The following is a 16,883-nucleotide window of genomic DNA, read 5'->3' on the forward strand; positions in this document are numbered from 1 at the left end:
CTAACACCACAGTTCAAAGCATCAATTCTTCAGCACTCAGCCTTCTTTATGGTCCAACTCTCACATCCATATGACTACTGGAAAAACCACAGCTTTGACTATACAGACCTTTGTCAGTAAAGTGATATCTCTGCTCTTTAATATACTGTCTAGGTGTGTCATAGCTTCCCTTCCAAGGAGTAAGTGTCTTTTAATTTCACAGCTGGAGTCACTGTCTGCAGTGATTTTGGAGCTCAAGAAAATAAAGTCTGTCATTGTTTCCCCATCTTATTTGCCATGAAGTGATGGGACAGGATGCCATGATCTTAAAGTGTTTTGAATGTTGAGTTTTAAGCCAACTTTTTCACTCTTCTCTTTCACCCCCATCCAGAGGCTCTTTAGTTCCTCTTGACTTTCTGCCATAAGGGTGGTGTCATCTGCATATCTGAGGTTATAGATATTTCTCCTGGCAATCTTGATTTCAGCTTGTGATTCACCCAGCTCGACATTTCTCATGATGTACTCCGCATATAAGTTAAATAAGCAGGGTGACAATATACAGCCTTGACATACACCTTTCCCAATTTTGAAGCAGTTCATTGTTCCATGTCCAGTTCTAACTGTTGCTTCTTGACCTGCATACAGGTTTCTCAGGAAGCAGGTAAGATGGTCTGGTATTCCCATCTCTTTAAGAATTTTCCAGTTTGTTGTCATCAACAAAGGCTTTAGTGTAGTCAATGAAGCAGAAGTAGATGTTTTCCTGGAATTCTCTTGTCTTTTCTATGATCCAATGGATGTGGGCAATTTGATCTCTGGTTCCTCCACCTTTTCTAAATCCAGCTTATACATGTGGAAGTTCTCAATTCACATACTGTTGAAGCCTAGTTTGAAGGATTTTGAGCATTACCTTGCTAGCAGGTGAAACACATCCATATTACTCTGGGGTATCCCTAACTCACAGCACAATGTCTGATATTTTCTATTGAATAGCACCCAGTTTTCTATTTCATACTAATATGATCTTATCCTAAATTTCCTCAATATTTCTGTCATAAACTATGTCCTTCTTCAAAAACAAGTTGGCTTTAGCTACATAACTCTTGGATATGATATATATCACAGTACAATAGCTAATTCAAAATCTAAATGAGCTACTAAAGCTCATTTAGTAGCTCATTTACTTTTCTAAAGTTTTTCTGAAGAAACGTACATTTAACCTAATTCAAAGTACTATTACATTTTTTTTTAATTAACAAAATTGATTTTTAGGTTATATTTAATAGTACTGATTATATTGTCAGGATATAGAGCCACATAAATTGTTAATGGTGTTGTAAACTAGTTCAATCTTTCTAGACACCAATTCAGCAATGAAATCATATTCTGATACAGTGAGCCCATTTTAGGGAAAGAATCCAAGAAAATAATCCAAAAGAAGTGTTTCAGGGATACTCAAAAGTACCATTCAAAATAGTAAAAAGGAGAGAAAAAAAGAAAACAAAAAACGATTATACAAAGTACAGTTATCAATGCATAGACTGCTATTTTGTGATTTAAAATAATAAACAAAATGAGTAAAGATAAAATGTTTGATGTTATTCAAAAACACAAAAATCAGGGATTCCCTTGTGGTCCAGTGGTTAAGAATCCGTTGCAACTACTGAGCTCTCAGGCCCTACAGCCATGCTTTGCAACAAGAGAAACCACTACTGCTTGCGCAGCAACTGGAGAGTAGCCCCCACTCTCTGAAACTAGAGAAGGACCACACTCAGCAATGAAGACCTAGAATAGTCAAAAATAAAAATCAATAAATTACAAAAAAATACAAAAATCATATTCTGCATGTACTTTACCTACCAAGTACAGATAAAAGGTAAAAACAAACAAACAAAAAAAAAAATAGAAGGAAATGGCAACCCACTCCAGTATTCTTGCCTAGAGAATCCTGTGGATGGAGCCTGGTGAGCTGCTGTCCATAGGGTTGCACAGAGTCAGACACGACTGAAGTGACTTAGCATGCATGCATAGCATGTCTATACAATGATACAAATAGATGTGAATTTAAAGTACATACAATTTCATATTTAATGGATTCTCTTTTCTATAGAGAATATATTAAAATAAATTTTAATGTTGGGTTATTTATGGATTTGTTGCTCAATTGTATTGTTAGTGTTACAGTATTGCTACTTTTGTTGTACTCAGAGTCACTAAAAAAATCTCCTCAGATTTGGCATTTGTTAAGAAGTAAAACGACAAGACTCTACATTTGGCCAAATTCTTGCTTAAAACTGGAGTTTCACTGGACCTCATTTTTCCCCCATGAGGGTGGAGAAAAACAATGCAACAATGTTTACAAATCAACTCTAACTTCCAAAGATAGATGCTGGGCAAATACAAATAACAGGGCTGCTTAAAAAAACCACCACCACGCACCATCTTGCACAAGTCACTCTATCCTTCTGAGACTCAATCTCCCTCTGCAAATTCAAAGAAACAGGATAAAATCAAACAGGGGGAGAAGGTTAGGTGAGAGAAAGCATGTGGAGAAGCATCCCAGGTTATCCTGATATATACCCTGATAAAGATTCATTTGAGTTCCATTCACATCTTTAGAGAAAAGATAAATAAGCACAATGGGCTTCCCTGGTGGCTCAGAGGTTAAGAATCTACCTACAAGGCAGGAGATGCAGGTTCGATCCCTGGTTCAGAAGATCCCCTGGAGGGGGACATAGCAACCCACTCCAGTATTCTTGCCTGGAGAATCCCATGGACAGAGGAGTCTAGCGGGCTAGTCCACAGGGTCTCAAAGAGTCAGGCATGACTGAAGCGACTTAGCATGTACTCTAAACTTCAACCATCTCTGAGGAGGTCAGGTAGAAAGAAGATATTTCTCTATTACATACTTTCAAACAGCTGTAATTTTTCTCCTAAGTATTATCTTTTTCTCAAAATTCTGCAGTATTCTCTTTGGACCTCACTCCGGGTTTAAGAGGCCATGATTCTGCCTCTGTGCGTCCTGGCCATTGCCTCTTAAATTGGAAGGGCATGAGCATCTGGCCCCACATTGCCCCCGAGTGACTTTTCCAAAGCCTGGTCTGCTCAAGTCCCTGACCGCCTCTAAAATCCTCCTTTAAAGTCTCCACTGCCCAAATTTTGGGGCTTCCCAGGTGGCTCAGTGGTAGAGAACCCGCCTGCCAATGCAGGAGATGCAGCAGATGTTGGTTCAATCCCTGGGTCAGGAAGATCCCTTGGAGTAGGAAATGATATCCCACTCCAATATTCTTGCCTGGAAAATTCCATAAACAGAGAAGCCTGGTGGGCTACAGTCCATGAGGTTGCAAAGAGTTGTACATGGCTGAGCATGCACACTCAAACTTAAACACAGCACTCACAGCCCTTCAAGCTGACCTAATCTCATCTCCCACCCTTCTCTCTACCCAATCCAACTATGTTTAACCTCTCCTCGTTCCCCAAGGGCAATGGATTCCTTCCACCTCCAAGCCTGCCTGTGCTGCTCCCTCATTCCCGTATCCTGTCCACCATACAGAAACTCCTATCCATCCAAGGCCTCCTCCCAGTCAAGTTTTCTCAAGCCACCCAAAGAAGGAATGCTGTCTATACAGCCAGGTAGATACTCTGGAACTAGACCGCCAAGATTCAGATCCTGATTATTCCCTCATCAGCATACTGTATGGGCTCAGTTTCCACCCTTGTCTAGTAGGAATTAGCCACTATTAGAGGGTAGAAAGGAGTAAATAAGATAATTCATGGAAAGCATTTATTATCTAACCTAACACAAGGCAAATAAAAGGTATTATCACATCCTAACAATACCTGTGGCAAGTATTTGTATCCACCTGTCCTGCTTTAAGCTGTGAGCCCCTCAAAGGTAAAAATGTGACTTCCTCACTTTTATTCTGTATCCCAAGCACTTTGTCTGGCAAATAGAACACCATGAATGTAGTTAAGTCAGAGATGTGGCTTTTCTGGTTCTGGATTTCTCCTAGATGGTAAATCAGCATCTAAAAAGTGCCCAGTGAACAGCCTCCTAGATCGCACTCTGCCTCAGAGTATACATTAGCCAGTGCACTTCAGACAGGCAGAGGTGAAAAAGAGACCATAGCGCTTTTGGCCTTTCAGAGACAGTGGAGCAGAAGGTCGTGGGATATGAGACCTGTCAGTTCCTACCTGCTAATTAGTTATGGGGCTGGATGGGATGGACATGGGTAGATGGGGAATCAAAGTACTAAAAGTCCTGTCTTCAACATTCTATCTGCCTGGCTGCATGCCAAGCAGGAAACACTCAAGAAAGATTCTCTCAGGAAGTGGGTACCTGGAAGTAAACATAAGGGGAAAAGATGGGACAGGACCTATAAGACAATTGGGAGGAAGAAGCTCTCAACATGGGAGATGAACAGCTGAACAAGACACAGCTCCTACATCTAGCCTCTCAACTGAAAACGGCTTTAAAGAGGTGGAGCTCAGCAGGTAAAGGTGGGGAAGAAAGAGCAAGCAAAAGTATCCAAATGTAAAAAAAGGCAGGCAAGCAATTCTGAATGACCAGAAAAGGGGATGAAGGGAAGGAGAATTGAAGGATTAATTTAAAAATAAAAGAGTAAGTTGAAGCAAGGCTGTCAAGGGTCTTGTATGACTTGTTAAGGCATTTTGGGCTTCATTCATCCTATGGCAAAAGAAAAGCAAGGGAGTTTTAAGTAAACAAGTGATAGCATCAGATCTGTGTTTTGTTTAAAGGAGTGGCCAGGCAAGGGGCTTCCCTAGTGGCTCAGACCATAAAAAATCTGACTGCAAAGCAAGAGACCTGGGTTCGATCCCTGGGTTGGGAAGATCCCCTAGAGAAGGGAATGGCTCCCACTCTAATATTACTGCCTGGAGAATTCCACAGACAGAGGAGTCTGGCGGGCTACAGTCCATGGGGTCACAAACAGTAGGACACAATGTTCATCCATCTTTCACCACCAGTCCTCTCCTCGCCTACCATCTTCTGGTTCTAGAGCTGCCTAACAGCAAGCAGGTGGCAAGAGATCTTTCTGGAGATGTGACTGGTTCTAGAGCAGGGATCTCCAAGCAAGGGCTTCTAAAGGCATTCACCCTCCTAGAGAGGTTTTGAATATTCTTCTTTTCCTGTCTTACAAACATCATTCACTGACCTCAAAAAAAAAAAAAAGAAAGAAAGCTCAACACTGGGCTCAGCTCTGCCATTATTATTTTTATCTTCAGGAAATACAATTAGGAACTAATTTCTCAAGAAACGATATTCTTTGTGTTATTCACGAAAGTCAAAAGGAGGGGGGCATGCATTCCCAATTGGCTCATTTTGAATTCTGGGCAGCTCTGAGCCCGTTTTCCTTCTTTAGCAGCCTCAACTGCAGGGAGTGGACAGAAAAGAGAGGGGCTGGGGAAAGAAAAGTTGGTCACTGCAAGAGCAAATTTTCTCATGCCAGGAGTTCTCCTCTTTCTTCCCATTAAATGGACCTGAGCAAATTCTGATCTCACTGTCCAAATTTCTTCTTTCAGAATGAACTATGGCAGCGACCCGGCCCCAGGAGGATGCACGCAAAGTTCCTGGGCTGTGGAGAGGGGTCGGCCCCTGGGCGGGCGCGTTTCCGGGGACTCTCCCCCTCCCCCGCCCCAGCCCCACGGACAGCGCAAGGATGTGGAATCCCTGGAGAAGCCGGATGGATCCTGCCCGGAAAAGAGGGATTTGGGCTCAGGCCGGGGACCCCCTCCCACCCGCGCCCGGGAACCGCCGCCCCACCTCCGGAGCCCGTCGGGGTGGCGGCGGCCGTGAACACTCACCGAGTCCAGCGTTGGGCGGGACCGCTGGGGTCGAGGACTGCGGCTCCGCCTCGGTGCCGCGACGGCGTCTCGGCCCGCCACACGCCCTCAGGGCCACCGCCCGGCCCGCGGCTTGGAACCCCGAGGCGGCGGTGGCGGCCTCGCCTCCATGGCGAGGAGAAGCGGCTGAGGAGCAACTGGGCAGGCGGCGGTGATGGCGGCGACGGTCTGGGGTCCGAGCTGGGTCGCGCGCGCGCGTCTCTGTCAGCGCCGCACTCGCCGCAGCCTCGCTCCCGACCTGGCCTTGGCTGTAAGGAGCTTCCTCATTGGCGGTTCAGAGACGGGCGCTGGTTGGCCCAGATCGAACGGGCGTTCCCCTGGCCCTCGTGGGCCCCGCCCTTACGCGTCTCCGAACGCTTGCTAGCCTGCGGGCCTGGGGCGCAGGCCCGGGTCTCTCCGTCTCACGGTCTCATTGACCGCCGGGGAGGCGGTCCCCCCACCGCGGTCCAATCCTGGGAGAAACAGGACCCTAGGAGCACCGGGCGACTGTGCACCAACACCTTCCGTTTCTCTACAGTCCCACCTGGACGTAGGTCTTCTTCCCAGTTTACAGACGTGAAAACTGAGACCAAACACAAGTTACACCAGTGTTTAGCGATCGGGGCGACCTGGAGCTGAAAAATCTTTCCACTCTCTCCAAACGGGTTCCCTAGAGCTCCCCCTCCCTCCGCTTTTTAATTGCTGCAATGTATTTAAAAGACAGAGGTTCTCGGTGGTGAAGGTGGTGAACGTGCATAGCCCCTGGAAGACGCCTAGCACCGTGGCTGTCATCTTAACAAGTCAGCCCACGCCATCCCCACCCGAGCCCAAGGGAAATCTCCGCAGCTTTCCAGATGCGCGTATCCGGGCCTGACTCGCGTCGAGCTGGGTAGAAACACTACACACGGTGCTCTGCGGAGGGTGTTTGCGACAGGTCTGGCCGGGAAGGAGAAGTTCAAAGCTTCGAGCGGATCTGGAGACGCGTCTCCCCCTGGGGTCGGGGACTGGGACCGGGTGGAAGGCGCGGACCTCCTCCCCAGCGCTCCCCGCCGCGCGTAAGCACCTCAAAGCCATCCGTGGGTATGCCTGGCAAGTGGCTTCCCAGGCTGCAGGACTAAAAGAATCGCTGAAGGCCGATTACAGAGCCGTGGTGGGTGGCGAGTGAGACACCCCAGATTGTAGTCCTCAGGCAGGGTCCTTCGGACGGAGCCGGACCCGCTCAGGAGTGACCATAAGTCCGTAGGCGGGAGACATTGCTCAGCAGTGTGTAAGCACAGCTTGCTGGGAAACCCTTCATTCCTGACCCGCAGCCTGAGCTGCCAGGGGTGAGCGGCGGCCAGCCTCCCTCTCCCATCCGTGGCTGGGCAGAGTCCCACGATCAGCGCTCCCGAGGGAACGGGTCTGTTCCTGGTAGCAATCCTTTTTCTTGGAGGGGACATTTCAGCAAAGGAGAAGGAGACCACATGAGCTGCCATTTCCATAGGGCTGGTGCTTCTAGCACCTCCAGTCCGTACCACCGCCAGCAGTTGCGGCGTCAATTTGGGACTGTATGCACCCCGCTGCCCGTATTTGTAGAATCAGTGTGTGCTGACCAGAGCCATGACCTGGGAATACGGGGTGCAGCGGGCCTCCTTCGAGGCATCCCCTCTGCCACTGGAAAGTCCCTCCTTGAGAGGGAGGTGTATCTCCCACTACCTCTCAGCGGGGCTGACCCAGAGGTGTGAAATGACTGAATCCTAAACGCCTCTGAGGGACAGATCCTACAGCCGAAAGACCCACACACCAAGTCTCCTGTTAGAACCTAAGGGCATCCAATGAGGGCAGGACTTTCTATACACCAACGGTTCAGTTACCCAGGAAGCAGAAAAACTCACTCTATCCACACACTGAACGCAAAAGTGAAAAAGCCTGAACTCGGGAAAAATAAAATGCTGGAGACACCTGGACAATTTCATAAAAGAGTTTGACGTGCTACTTATATTTCCTAATCTGTGTGGAAATAAATAGCTATTATAATAAAAAGCATTCATCCTTGGGATTATCTGAAAGATCCCCACCCAATCTGACCATACTTGGGAAAATGCTGTGGTTGAGCCCTGAAATTCAAGCCCTGCCACTGGCTGCTTGACCTGAGTCCCCCTCTGCTACTCTTCCTGGAACCTCCCAAGGCTGCATGAAGAATTACAGGCATGTACAGCTTGGCAAGTGGCCCATTCTTAGGAAATGCAGTTCCTTCTCTCCAGGAGACAGCTGCAGTTGGGTCAGAGCATGTGTGGGGTGTGTGCAGAGGTGACAGGACCTCACACCAAGGAGCCTTGCATATTCCATCCTGGAGACCCTGAGAAGGAAATTTCAGTTTGGTGACCACACATACTCTATTTTCAATGAGAGAAGACAGACTCTTATCCTCAGCTGCCCAGCTGTGGAGACCGTCCATATTCCCCATCCTACCTGATGCTCAGGGTATTCATAGCTCCCCCCACCACCACAAGGCAAATGGCTATCTTCAAAGAGAAGAGAGGAACTGAGAGAGGGCAGGGAGGCAGTCTTCTGCTCCAGATGCTGCTTTAGTCCCAGCCCACAGGAGCGCACACCTAGTGGTAGGCACTTGTCAGTCACCACACAGGTGCCCCAGAAGTCACAGGTTTCATGAGAAGAGGACTGGACTAGAAGGAGAGCTGGAGGGCGGGAGTAAAGGATTCCTGTTTCTTTAGGCAAGTCACTTCTCTCATGGCCTCCTTTCCCCATCTAGTCAATGGAACAATTAATCATTCCCTCAACAAATACTTTTTGAGTGCTAATGGTGTGCTGGACATAGCAGGGGAGTAAGATAGAAAAGGTCTCTGCTCTTAGGAACTTACAGTCTGGATGGGGAGACAGACAATAAACAAGTGAACAAGAAAATTTCCTAAATGGAGTAATGAAAATAAAGCAAGACAGTATGATAGAAAGTTGAAGTAAATGAGAGCCTAGGGACTTACCAGGCCATTCACTGTTCTATTCCTAAGGGTCACTTGCTGGAGTACAGTACCTAAAGAAACTGCAGCCCCCTCACCCTGAGAAGGTGGCTTACAGGAGCCTTTGCCCCAATTTCCACTTCAGGACTGCCACTGATATCCTAAAGCAGTAGAAATGTTTCTAGATTCACTACCCTCAGGCCCCAAATCCTGGTCCAAGGCTCAATTCTAGTTCCATCCATTGGCCAAGATGACTCTTCCTGTGAGTCAGGCCAAGGCCTGTGGTGCAAACTGCTCAGGGTAGAGGAGGCATTTTTACACCAAGTACAGTTAAGAAACCAAGATTTGAAAAATGAGTTCTAGTTATTTTTGTATTGCAGGTGAGGCTTGAACTAGTTTTTTTTTAAATTAAAAAAATCACTATTTAGAGACTTCCCTGGAAGGGAGCGTGGGTTTGATCCCAGCTGAAGGAACTAAGATTCCACATGCCAAACAGTGTGGCTGACCACCCCCCCTCCACAACCATTCATAAGTGTATAGATTTGTCAAAACTCAGCAAATGTACATTTATGAGATGAGAACTATATATTTTTGGTCTGAAAAGAAAAAAATTGCACAGATAATGAACTCTAGTTAACAAAATGCATTCTGAAGTATTTAGAGGGAAATACTAATGACTGCAACTTTGAAATGTGTCAAAAATAACATGAAATAATAAAATGGATAGAGGAATAGACAGATATATAAGAATTAAGCAACAGTTCAGTTCAGTCGCTCAGTTGCGTCCAACTCTTTGCAACCCCATGAATCACAGGACGCTGGCCTCCCTGTCCATCACCATCTCCTGGAGTTCACTCAAACTCACGTCCATCGAGTCGGAAATACCATCCAGCCATCTCATCCTCTGTCGTCCCCTTCTCCTCCTGCCCTCAATCCCTCCCAGCATCAGAGTCGTTTCCAATGAGTCAACTCTTCGCATGAGGTGGCCAAAGTACTGGAGTTTCAGCTTTAGCATCATTCCTTCCAAGGAACACCCAGGGCTGATCTCCTTTAGAATGGACAGGTTGGATCTCCTTGCAGTCCAAGGGACTCTTAAGAGTCTTCTCCAACACCACAGTTCAAAAGCATCAATTCTTTGGTGCTCAGCTTTCTTCACGGTCCAACTCTCACATCCATACATGACCACTGGAAAAACCATAGCCTTGACTAGACAGACCTGTGTTGGCAAAGTAATGTCTCTGCTTTTCAATATGCTATCTAGGTTGGTCATAATTTTTCTTCCAAGGAGTAAGTGTCTTTTAATTTCATGGCTGCAGTCACCATCTGCAGTGATTTTGGAGCCCCCCAAAACAAAGTCTGACACTGTTTCCACTGTTTCCCCATCTATTTCCCATGAAGTGATGGGACCAGATGCCATGATCTTAGTTTTCTCAATGTTGATCTTTAAGCCAACCTTTTCACTCTCCTCTTTCACTTTTAAGAGGCTTTTTAGTTCCTCTTCGCTTTCTGCCATAAGGGTGGTATCATCTGCATATCTGATATTTCTCCCGGCAATCTTGATTCCAGCTTGTGCTTCTTCCAGCCCAGCGTTTCTCATGATGTACTCTGCATGTAAGTTAAATAAGCAGGGTGACAATATACAGCCTTGACATACTCCTTTTCCTATTTGGAACCAGTCTGTTGTTCCACGTCCAGTTCTAACAGTTGCTTCCTGACCTGCATATAGGTTTCTCAAGAGGCATGTCAGGTGGTCTGGTATTCCCATCTCTTTCAGAATTTTCCACAGTTTATTGTGATCCACACAGTCAAAGGCTTTGGCATAGTCAATAAAGCAGAAATAGATGTTTTTCTGGAACTCTCTTGCTTTTTCAATGATCCAGCGGATGTTGGCACTTTGATCTCTGGTTCCTCCGCCTTTTCTAAAACCAGCTTGAACATCTGGAAGTTCACAGTTCACATATCTCTCACATTTAGAGAATTTTGAGCATTACTTTCCTAGCATGTGAGATGAGTACAATTGTGTGGTAGTTTGAACATTCTTTGGCATTGCCTTTCTTTGGGATTAGAATGAAAACTGACCTTTTCCAGTCCTTTGGCCACTGCTGAGTTTTCCAAATTTGCTGGCATATTGAGTGCAGCACTTTCACAGCATCATCTTTCAGGATTTGAAATAGCTCAACTGGAATTCCATCACCTCCACTAGCTTTGTTCATAGTCATGCTTTCTAAGGCCCACTTGACTTCACATTCCAGGATGTCTGGCTCTAGGTGAGCAATCACACCATCATGATTATCTTGGTTATGAAGATCTTTTTTGTACAGTTCTTCTGTGTATTCCTGCCACCTCTTCTTAATACCTTCTGCTTCTGTTAGGTCCATACTATTTCTGTCCTTTATCGAGCCCATCTTTGCATGAAATGTTCCCGTGGTATCTCTAATTTTCTCGAAGAGATCTCTAGTCTTTCCCATTCTGTTGTTTTCCTCTATTTCTTTGCATTGATTGCTGAGGAAGGCTTTCTTATCTCTTCTTGCTATTCGTTGGAACTCTGCAATCAGATGCTTATATCTTTCCTTTTCTCCTTTGCTTTTCACTTCTTTTTTCACAGCTATTTGTAAGGCCTCCCCAGACAGCCATTTTGCTTTTCTGCATTTCTTTTCCATGGAGATGGTCTTGATCCCTGTCTCCTGTACAATGTCCACAAACCTCAGTCCATAGTTCATCAGGCACTCTATCTATCAGATCTAGTCCCTTAAATCTATTTCTCACTTCCACTGTATAATCATAAGGGATTTGATTTAGCTCATACCTGGATGGTCTAGTGGTTTTCCCTACTTTCTTCAAATCAAGTATAGTAAAATGTTAACTGTAGAATCTAAGTGGTGGGTATACAGGTGTCCACTGTAAATTCTTTCAATTTAGTTGTATGTTTCAAAGTTTTCAGGATAAAATGTTGGCGGGAGAGAATCAGCATTTAACTTTATAAGAAAATATACAAAACTGCTTTTAATTTTCAAACACATCTCTTCATGGACAATTCCAGTGCTTCTCCACATGCATGCACACTTTGTATAAAGTTGTAATCAGTTTATACAGTCGTCATTGTTATTTCTCATGTATTTCTAAAACTTCACGTGTACTATGCTTAATGTTTGCACACTGCACATTAATATGCTGCATGTTTGGGGACATAGGCTTTTTTCTAATGCAGGCTGTTTTGTTTTTATTTGGCTGCACTGGGTCTTAGTTGTGGCACACAGGCTCTTCCTTCCTTGTGTCATGTGGGATCTTTCATGCTGTGCAAGGACCCTTGTGATGCTCTCACTCCACAGCATGCGGGCTCAGTAGTTGTGATGCACGGGCTTAGTTGCTCCATGGCATGTAGGATCTTATTTCCCTGACCAGGTATCAAATCCTCATCTCTTGCATTGCAAGGCAGATTCTTGACCACTGGACAGCCAGGAAAGTCCTAACATAGGCTTTTATTGTGTAGCTTCTAAATGCACTGCACAGGGCCTCCCTTCCAGAAAAAGAGGACTGAGTTGGATGGTTCCAGCCCTTTTTCTAGTTAGAAAAGCTGGAGAAAACATTTGTTAAAGGCACTGAAGGGAATTCCCAGCTGTCCAGTGGTTAGAACTCTGTGCTTCCACCGCAGGGGGCATAGGTTCTAATCCCACATGCCACATGGCATGGATTAAAAAGCAGTGAAGAGGTACCAAGGCAGGGAAGAAGTGTGGTGCCAAGACTGAAGAGAAAACAAAAATCCCAGAATGACCTCAGTATTGGAAATCTTCTGTCCTTTCCCCAGAAGGGTCTGCTGATTCTGAGAGAGAAGGCTGATATACTGTGCAGATCATGACTCCCAAAACTGGCCACATTTCCAGTTCTACTTACTGTTCCAAAGCCTTGCTACTTCTCTATCTAGAGGCAGAATCTATTTCCCCTTGAATTTGGGTGAGGTAGGCCCACGTAACTGCCTTGACAAACAGAATGTGGCAGGTATGATACTGCTGCTGCTGCTAAGTCGCTTCAGTCGTGTCCGACTCTGTGTGACCCCATAGACGGAAGCCCACCAGGCTCCCCTGTCCCTGGGATTCTCCAGGCAAGAACACTGGAGTGGGTTGCCATTTCCTTCTCCAATGCATGAAAGTGAAAAGTGAAAGGGAAGTCGCTCAGTCATGTCCGACTTTTCGTGACCCCATGGACTGCAGCCTACCAGGCTCCTCCATCCATGGGATTTTCCAGGCAAGAGTACTGGAGTGGGGTGCCATCCCCTTCTCTGGGTATGATACTATGACTTCTAAAACCATGTTAGGGAAGGCAGTACAGCTCTACCTGGCTCTTCTTGGATGCTGCCCTTGGGACCTGGCTGCTGGTGTTTGAGGCAGGTGTTCTGGCTAACAGAACTAAGGTTCCAGTCAACAACTAGCTTCAATTGCCAGACGTGTGAGTTGCCAAGCCTTCAGATTCCAGTTCCTAGCTGTCAAGTCACCCCCAACCTTTCAGTCTTCCAGCTAATGCCCTAGACATTGGGGAACAGACAAACCATCCTGTTTTATCCTGTTCAAATTCTCTAAGTGGTGAGCATAACAAATGATTCTTTTATAATTTGATTTATATCCCCAAGAATGCCAACAGAGGAGCCTGGCAGGCTATAGTCCAAAGGATCGCAGAGTTGTGAAGAGTCGGACATGACTGAAGCGACTTAGTACACGTGCATGTGGGATTTTCACAAACTTACAATCAGGTAGGGGAGGAAAAAGAAACATCTTGCCAAGCTTGAATCTCTCACTATTTTTAAACACAGCCCTAGGGGTGTCAAAGAGGGAAAAGCCGAAAGTTCCAGGGAGGTCTGCCTTCTCTTGGCTTTGGTTTCCTCCGTCTTCCATCTAGACTAATAAGAGCAACAGGAAGAAAGGTAATGCCCTCAGTGTTGGGTAACACTGCTGGGGTATGAAGCCAAAGTGCACTGGAGTGCAGAGGCTAGAGGCAGGGAGCCTGGAGGGCCATGAAGGCATTCTCACTGACTGTAGGGAAGGCCTCCACTGAGCCAACTGGGGAGCCAGGGGTCTCCAGTTTGCAGCTCTTCTTTGGCAGAATTGCCAAAGGGAGAATTCCCTTCTTTTTCTCTTCAGTCCAGTGACCGTTCAGGAATTGCTCACCACTATTCAGTGGGCAGGGTTTCCAAAGTCTCCTTCTGGATCTCTCCAACCCAATGGCCACATGCTCCTCATCCGTCCTCCAGTCCTCACTGTAGGGCAAACCAGGGGCCTTGCCTCAGGACCCTCTGCTCAGAGGGCCCGGTTTCAGGTCCGGCTGAGTCATCCTTCCTCTGTCACAACAGCCAAGGAGAAGCTCTAAAATCTCCAAATGTCCAACATGGTTTCAAATTCCAGTCTTGCCATCTAGTTGCTCCCCAGTCCTCAATCCTCTTCTGTAAAATGGGGTGGTATTACCTCTCTCATAGGACTGTCTTGTAGAAAAAATGAAAGCAAGGTAAAGTGCTGAGCTTGTACCATGTGTGCACGTGTGGGTAATGCTTTCAGTGTGGTGCTTAGCACGTGTGCTATCACGTCCCATAATCTTCCTAGGGGCTGTGAGTTTGAGAGGACTTTGCCTGGTAACTGTAGACAGGGGTCTGTGAATATCACTGGAGAAACTCTCTCTCCAGACCCCCACAATCAAACACATGAAGTTCTGCTGAGGTATCTGGATGGTTCTGCCTCCAAGCTGTTTTTGCTTAGACTGCACTGCATAAAACAAGTGCTCTAAAACAGGGGTCTCCAACTTCCTGGCCAGGTACCTCCTGTCAGATCAGAAGCGGCATTAGATTAGAAGTAAAGTGCACAGTAAATGCAACTCATTTGAGGGACTTCCCTGGTGGTCCAATGGTTAAGGATCTGCCTGCCAATGCAGGGAACACAAGTCCAATCCCTGGTCCAGGAAGATCCCACATTCTGCAGAGCAATTAAGCCCATGAGCCACAACTACTGAAACCCTTGCTCTAGAGCCCATGCTCCACAGAGAGAAGCCACCGCGATGAGAAGCCAAGTACTGCGAGGAAGAGTAGCCCCCACTCACTGCCAACTAGAGAAAGCCCACGCACAGCAATAAAGACTCAGTGAAGCCAAAAAATAAATTTAAGAAAAGGTAATATGCTTGAATCATGAAAACATCCCCTCACCCCAAGTCTGTAGAAAAACTGTCTTCCACGAAACCACTCCTTGGTATCAAAAAAGTTGGGGACTGCTGTTATAAAATATTTCAACTTTATTTACAACCAGAACCCTGGCCCCAACCCCAGCTTTTCGGGCTTTGCTCTGTGGGAAGAGCTAGATGAGCAGGGACACTTCTGACAGGTCCAGGGCTCAGGAAGATGAGCAGGTAGGCTCCTCATTTCTTCTGGGCTTGTGCCCGGGCCCGTTGAATCTTGTCGGCTGTGGCCCCATCTGTGGCTCCAGTGCAGTGGGACAATACGAGGCTCATCTCCGTCTCATTCCGGTGTTCAATAGCAACGTCCGCAGCCTGAGCCACATCCCTGCAGTTTGAGTAGGAGGGGAGATAAGTATTGAGCTGCCCAAGGGCACAAATTGTGCCTCTCATCAGCCCACTGGCTCTGCCACCCAGCACCCCAGGACTCTCAGCAGACGCACCCAACAAGAAGCAAGGCCTTGACCTTCTGCTCAGGACCCACACGGGAAGCATACTTCTTGGCCTCATATTTATTGTGTTGCTTCATGCAGATCTCCACAAAGGGCTTAGGAGAAGAGGGTAGAAAGACATCAGGCAAAGCCCTCCTGTTCTCTCTTATGAGCAAAGCCTGTGTGTCAAGTCACATCAGTTGTGTCTGATTCTTTGCGACCCTATGGACCATAGCTCTCAAAGCTCCTCTGTCCATGAGTAAAGCCAAGTGGCTACATTATCCCAATGTATCTTATATACCCTTCTGTCTGTATAATCCCCCCAATTCCTATCCCACACCCATACAACAGTTGTGATCTCAAAATTCTTTGGGTGAAAACCACCTACCCCAAGCTCTATTAGAGCTTTGAGATCAATTATTTCTATGCATCCACGCCATCATCTACCGTTACCCCTCACAGCAGGCATTTCCCGCCTTCCCAGGGCCTGAGTTTTGGGCAGTTTATAGCTACCCTTATTTGACCAACCTACCACACCTCTGAACTGCCTGCCACAGAAAACAAACAACTCAACATCCTCCACTGCTTTGCAAATGTACTCTCCCCTTCCTCCCCACCAACAGGACTTTCCTTCAGACACTGGTGTCCCCTATGGCCCTCCTTGGGGAAAAGCAGCTCAGTCTCCTTTCCTCCAGCATCTGCAGGCGGACTTGGGCCTGTCCTCCCCTGTGCCTGACTCCGAAATGTGCCCACCAGTTCTGTAGGATAGCTGAGCAGATGTGTGAACAGACCACTGGAGCCTGGCCATCTCCTCAGCATTGCCTCACTGGAGATGGGCTAGAGGGAGGTCCCCACCTCACCAGGTAGCCAATGGGTGATTTCTTGCTCTTAGAAAACTTCTCTAGCTCCTCCCAGTCTTCCAAATCTGCCAGGGCAGTCAACTTCAGCCACCAGAGCCTGTGGGAAAGCTGGGCATGGAGGCACTGCAGGAGGGCAGGGGGTCCCAGGACCTACATGCAGATCAGGCCCTCATCTACCTCTTGTCAGGGATGCGAAAGTCACGTGCCAGCTGCTCCGCACGCTTGTTTTGGCCACTGAGAATGAGGGTGGTGACCGTGTCATGTAGAGACAGGTCTAAGAACTGGCCCCCCAGCTCATCTTCTAGGCGTCGCTGCAGCCGTAGGAGCCGCATCTGATCCTCTGTAGCCTGGGAACAGGGATGTGGTGGGACAGGGATGAGAGGGACAAGGAAGGAAGACTGGGAAGTGAGGAGAAGAGGTTTAGAGAAGAACGGGCCAAACCTTGGCTGCAAACTCATTTTTGGCCTTGTAGAAGGCGTCGGCTGCCGTCTGTAGAGCTGCAACTCGCCCCTCAATTCGCTGCAAAGGCCAAAAGGGAGCTCATAGCACAGAGAACCTCGGCCGTCACCACTCATGCTGCAGTTTTCTCCCCAATCCTTGTGCCTAGGGTC

The 16,883-nt window shown here is 47.0% G+C and overlaps 2 protein-coding genes across 6 annotated transcripts in view; both read right to left on the bottom strand.

Annotated features, from left to right (window-relative positions):
• Positions 1-6,086, bottom strand: part of PTPRA (protein tyrosine phosphatase receptor type A) — a 176,351-nt gene extending 170,265 nt beyond the window's left edge. For all 4 annotated transcript variants that reach the window (XM_070381318.1, XM_070381316.1, XM_070381317.1 and 1 more), the window contains exon 1: positions 5,800-6,086. The gene's annotated coding sequence lies outside the window, so the exon portion shown is untranslated. The remainder of the gene's footprint in view (positions 1-5,799) is intronic.
• Positions 6,087-15,010: 8,924 nt separating this feature from the next.
• VPS16 (VPS16 core subunit of CORVET and HOPS complexes) overlaps positions 15,011-16,883 on the bottom strand; it is a 28,169-nt gene continuing 26,296 nt past the window's right edge. For both annotated transcript variants that reach the window (XM_005893939.2, XM_070381321.1), the window contains exons 20-24: positions 16,714-16,791; positions 16,450-16,619; positions 16,273-16,369; positions 15,425-15,528; positions 15,011-15,309 (exon numbers count right to left, since the gene is read on the bottom strand). In XM_005893939.2, the coding sequence (XP_005894001.1) occupies positions 15,165-15,309; positions 15,425-15,528; positions 16,273-16,369; positions 16,450-16,619; positions 16,714-16,791 (594 nt within the window). In that variant the 3' untranslated portion in view covers positions 15,011-15,164. The remainder of the gene's footprint in view (positions 15,310-15,424; positions 15,529-16,272; positions 16,370-16,449; positions 16,620-16,713; positions 16,792-16,883) is intronic.

The sequence above is a fragment of the Bos mutus genome, chromosome 13 (genome assembly GCF_027580195.1).
Source record: "Bos mutus isolate GX-2022 chromosome 13, NWIPB_WYAK_1.1, whole genome shotgun sequence".
Taxonomy (NCBI): domain Eukaryota; kingdom Metazoa; phylum Chordata; class Mammalia; order Artiodactyla; family Bovidae; genus Bos; species Bos mutus.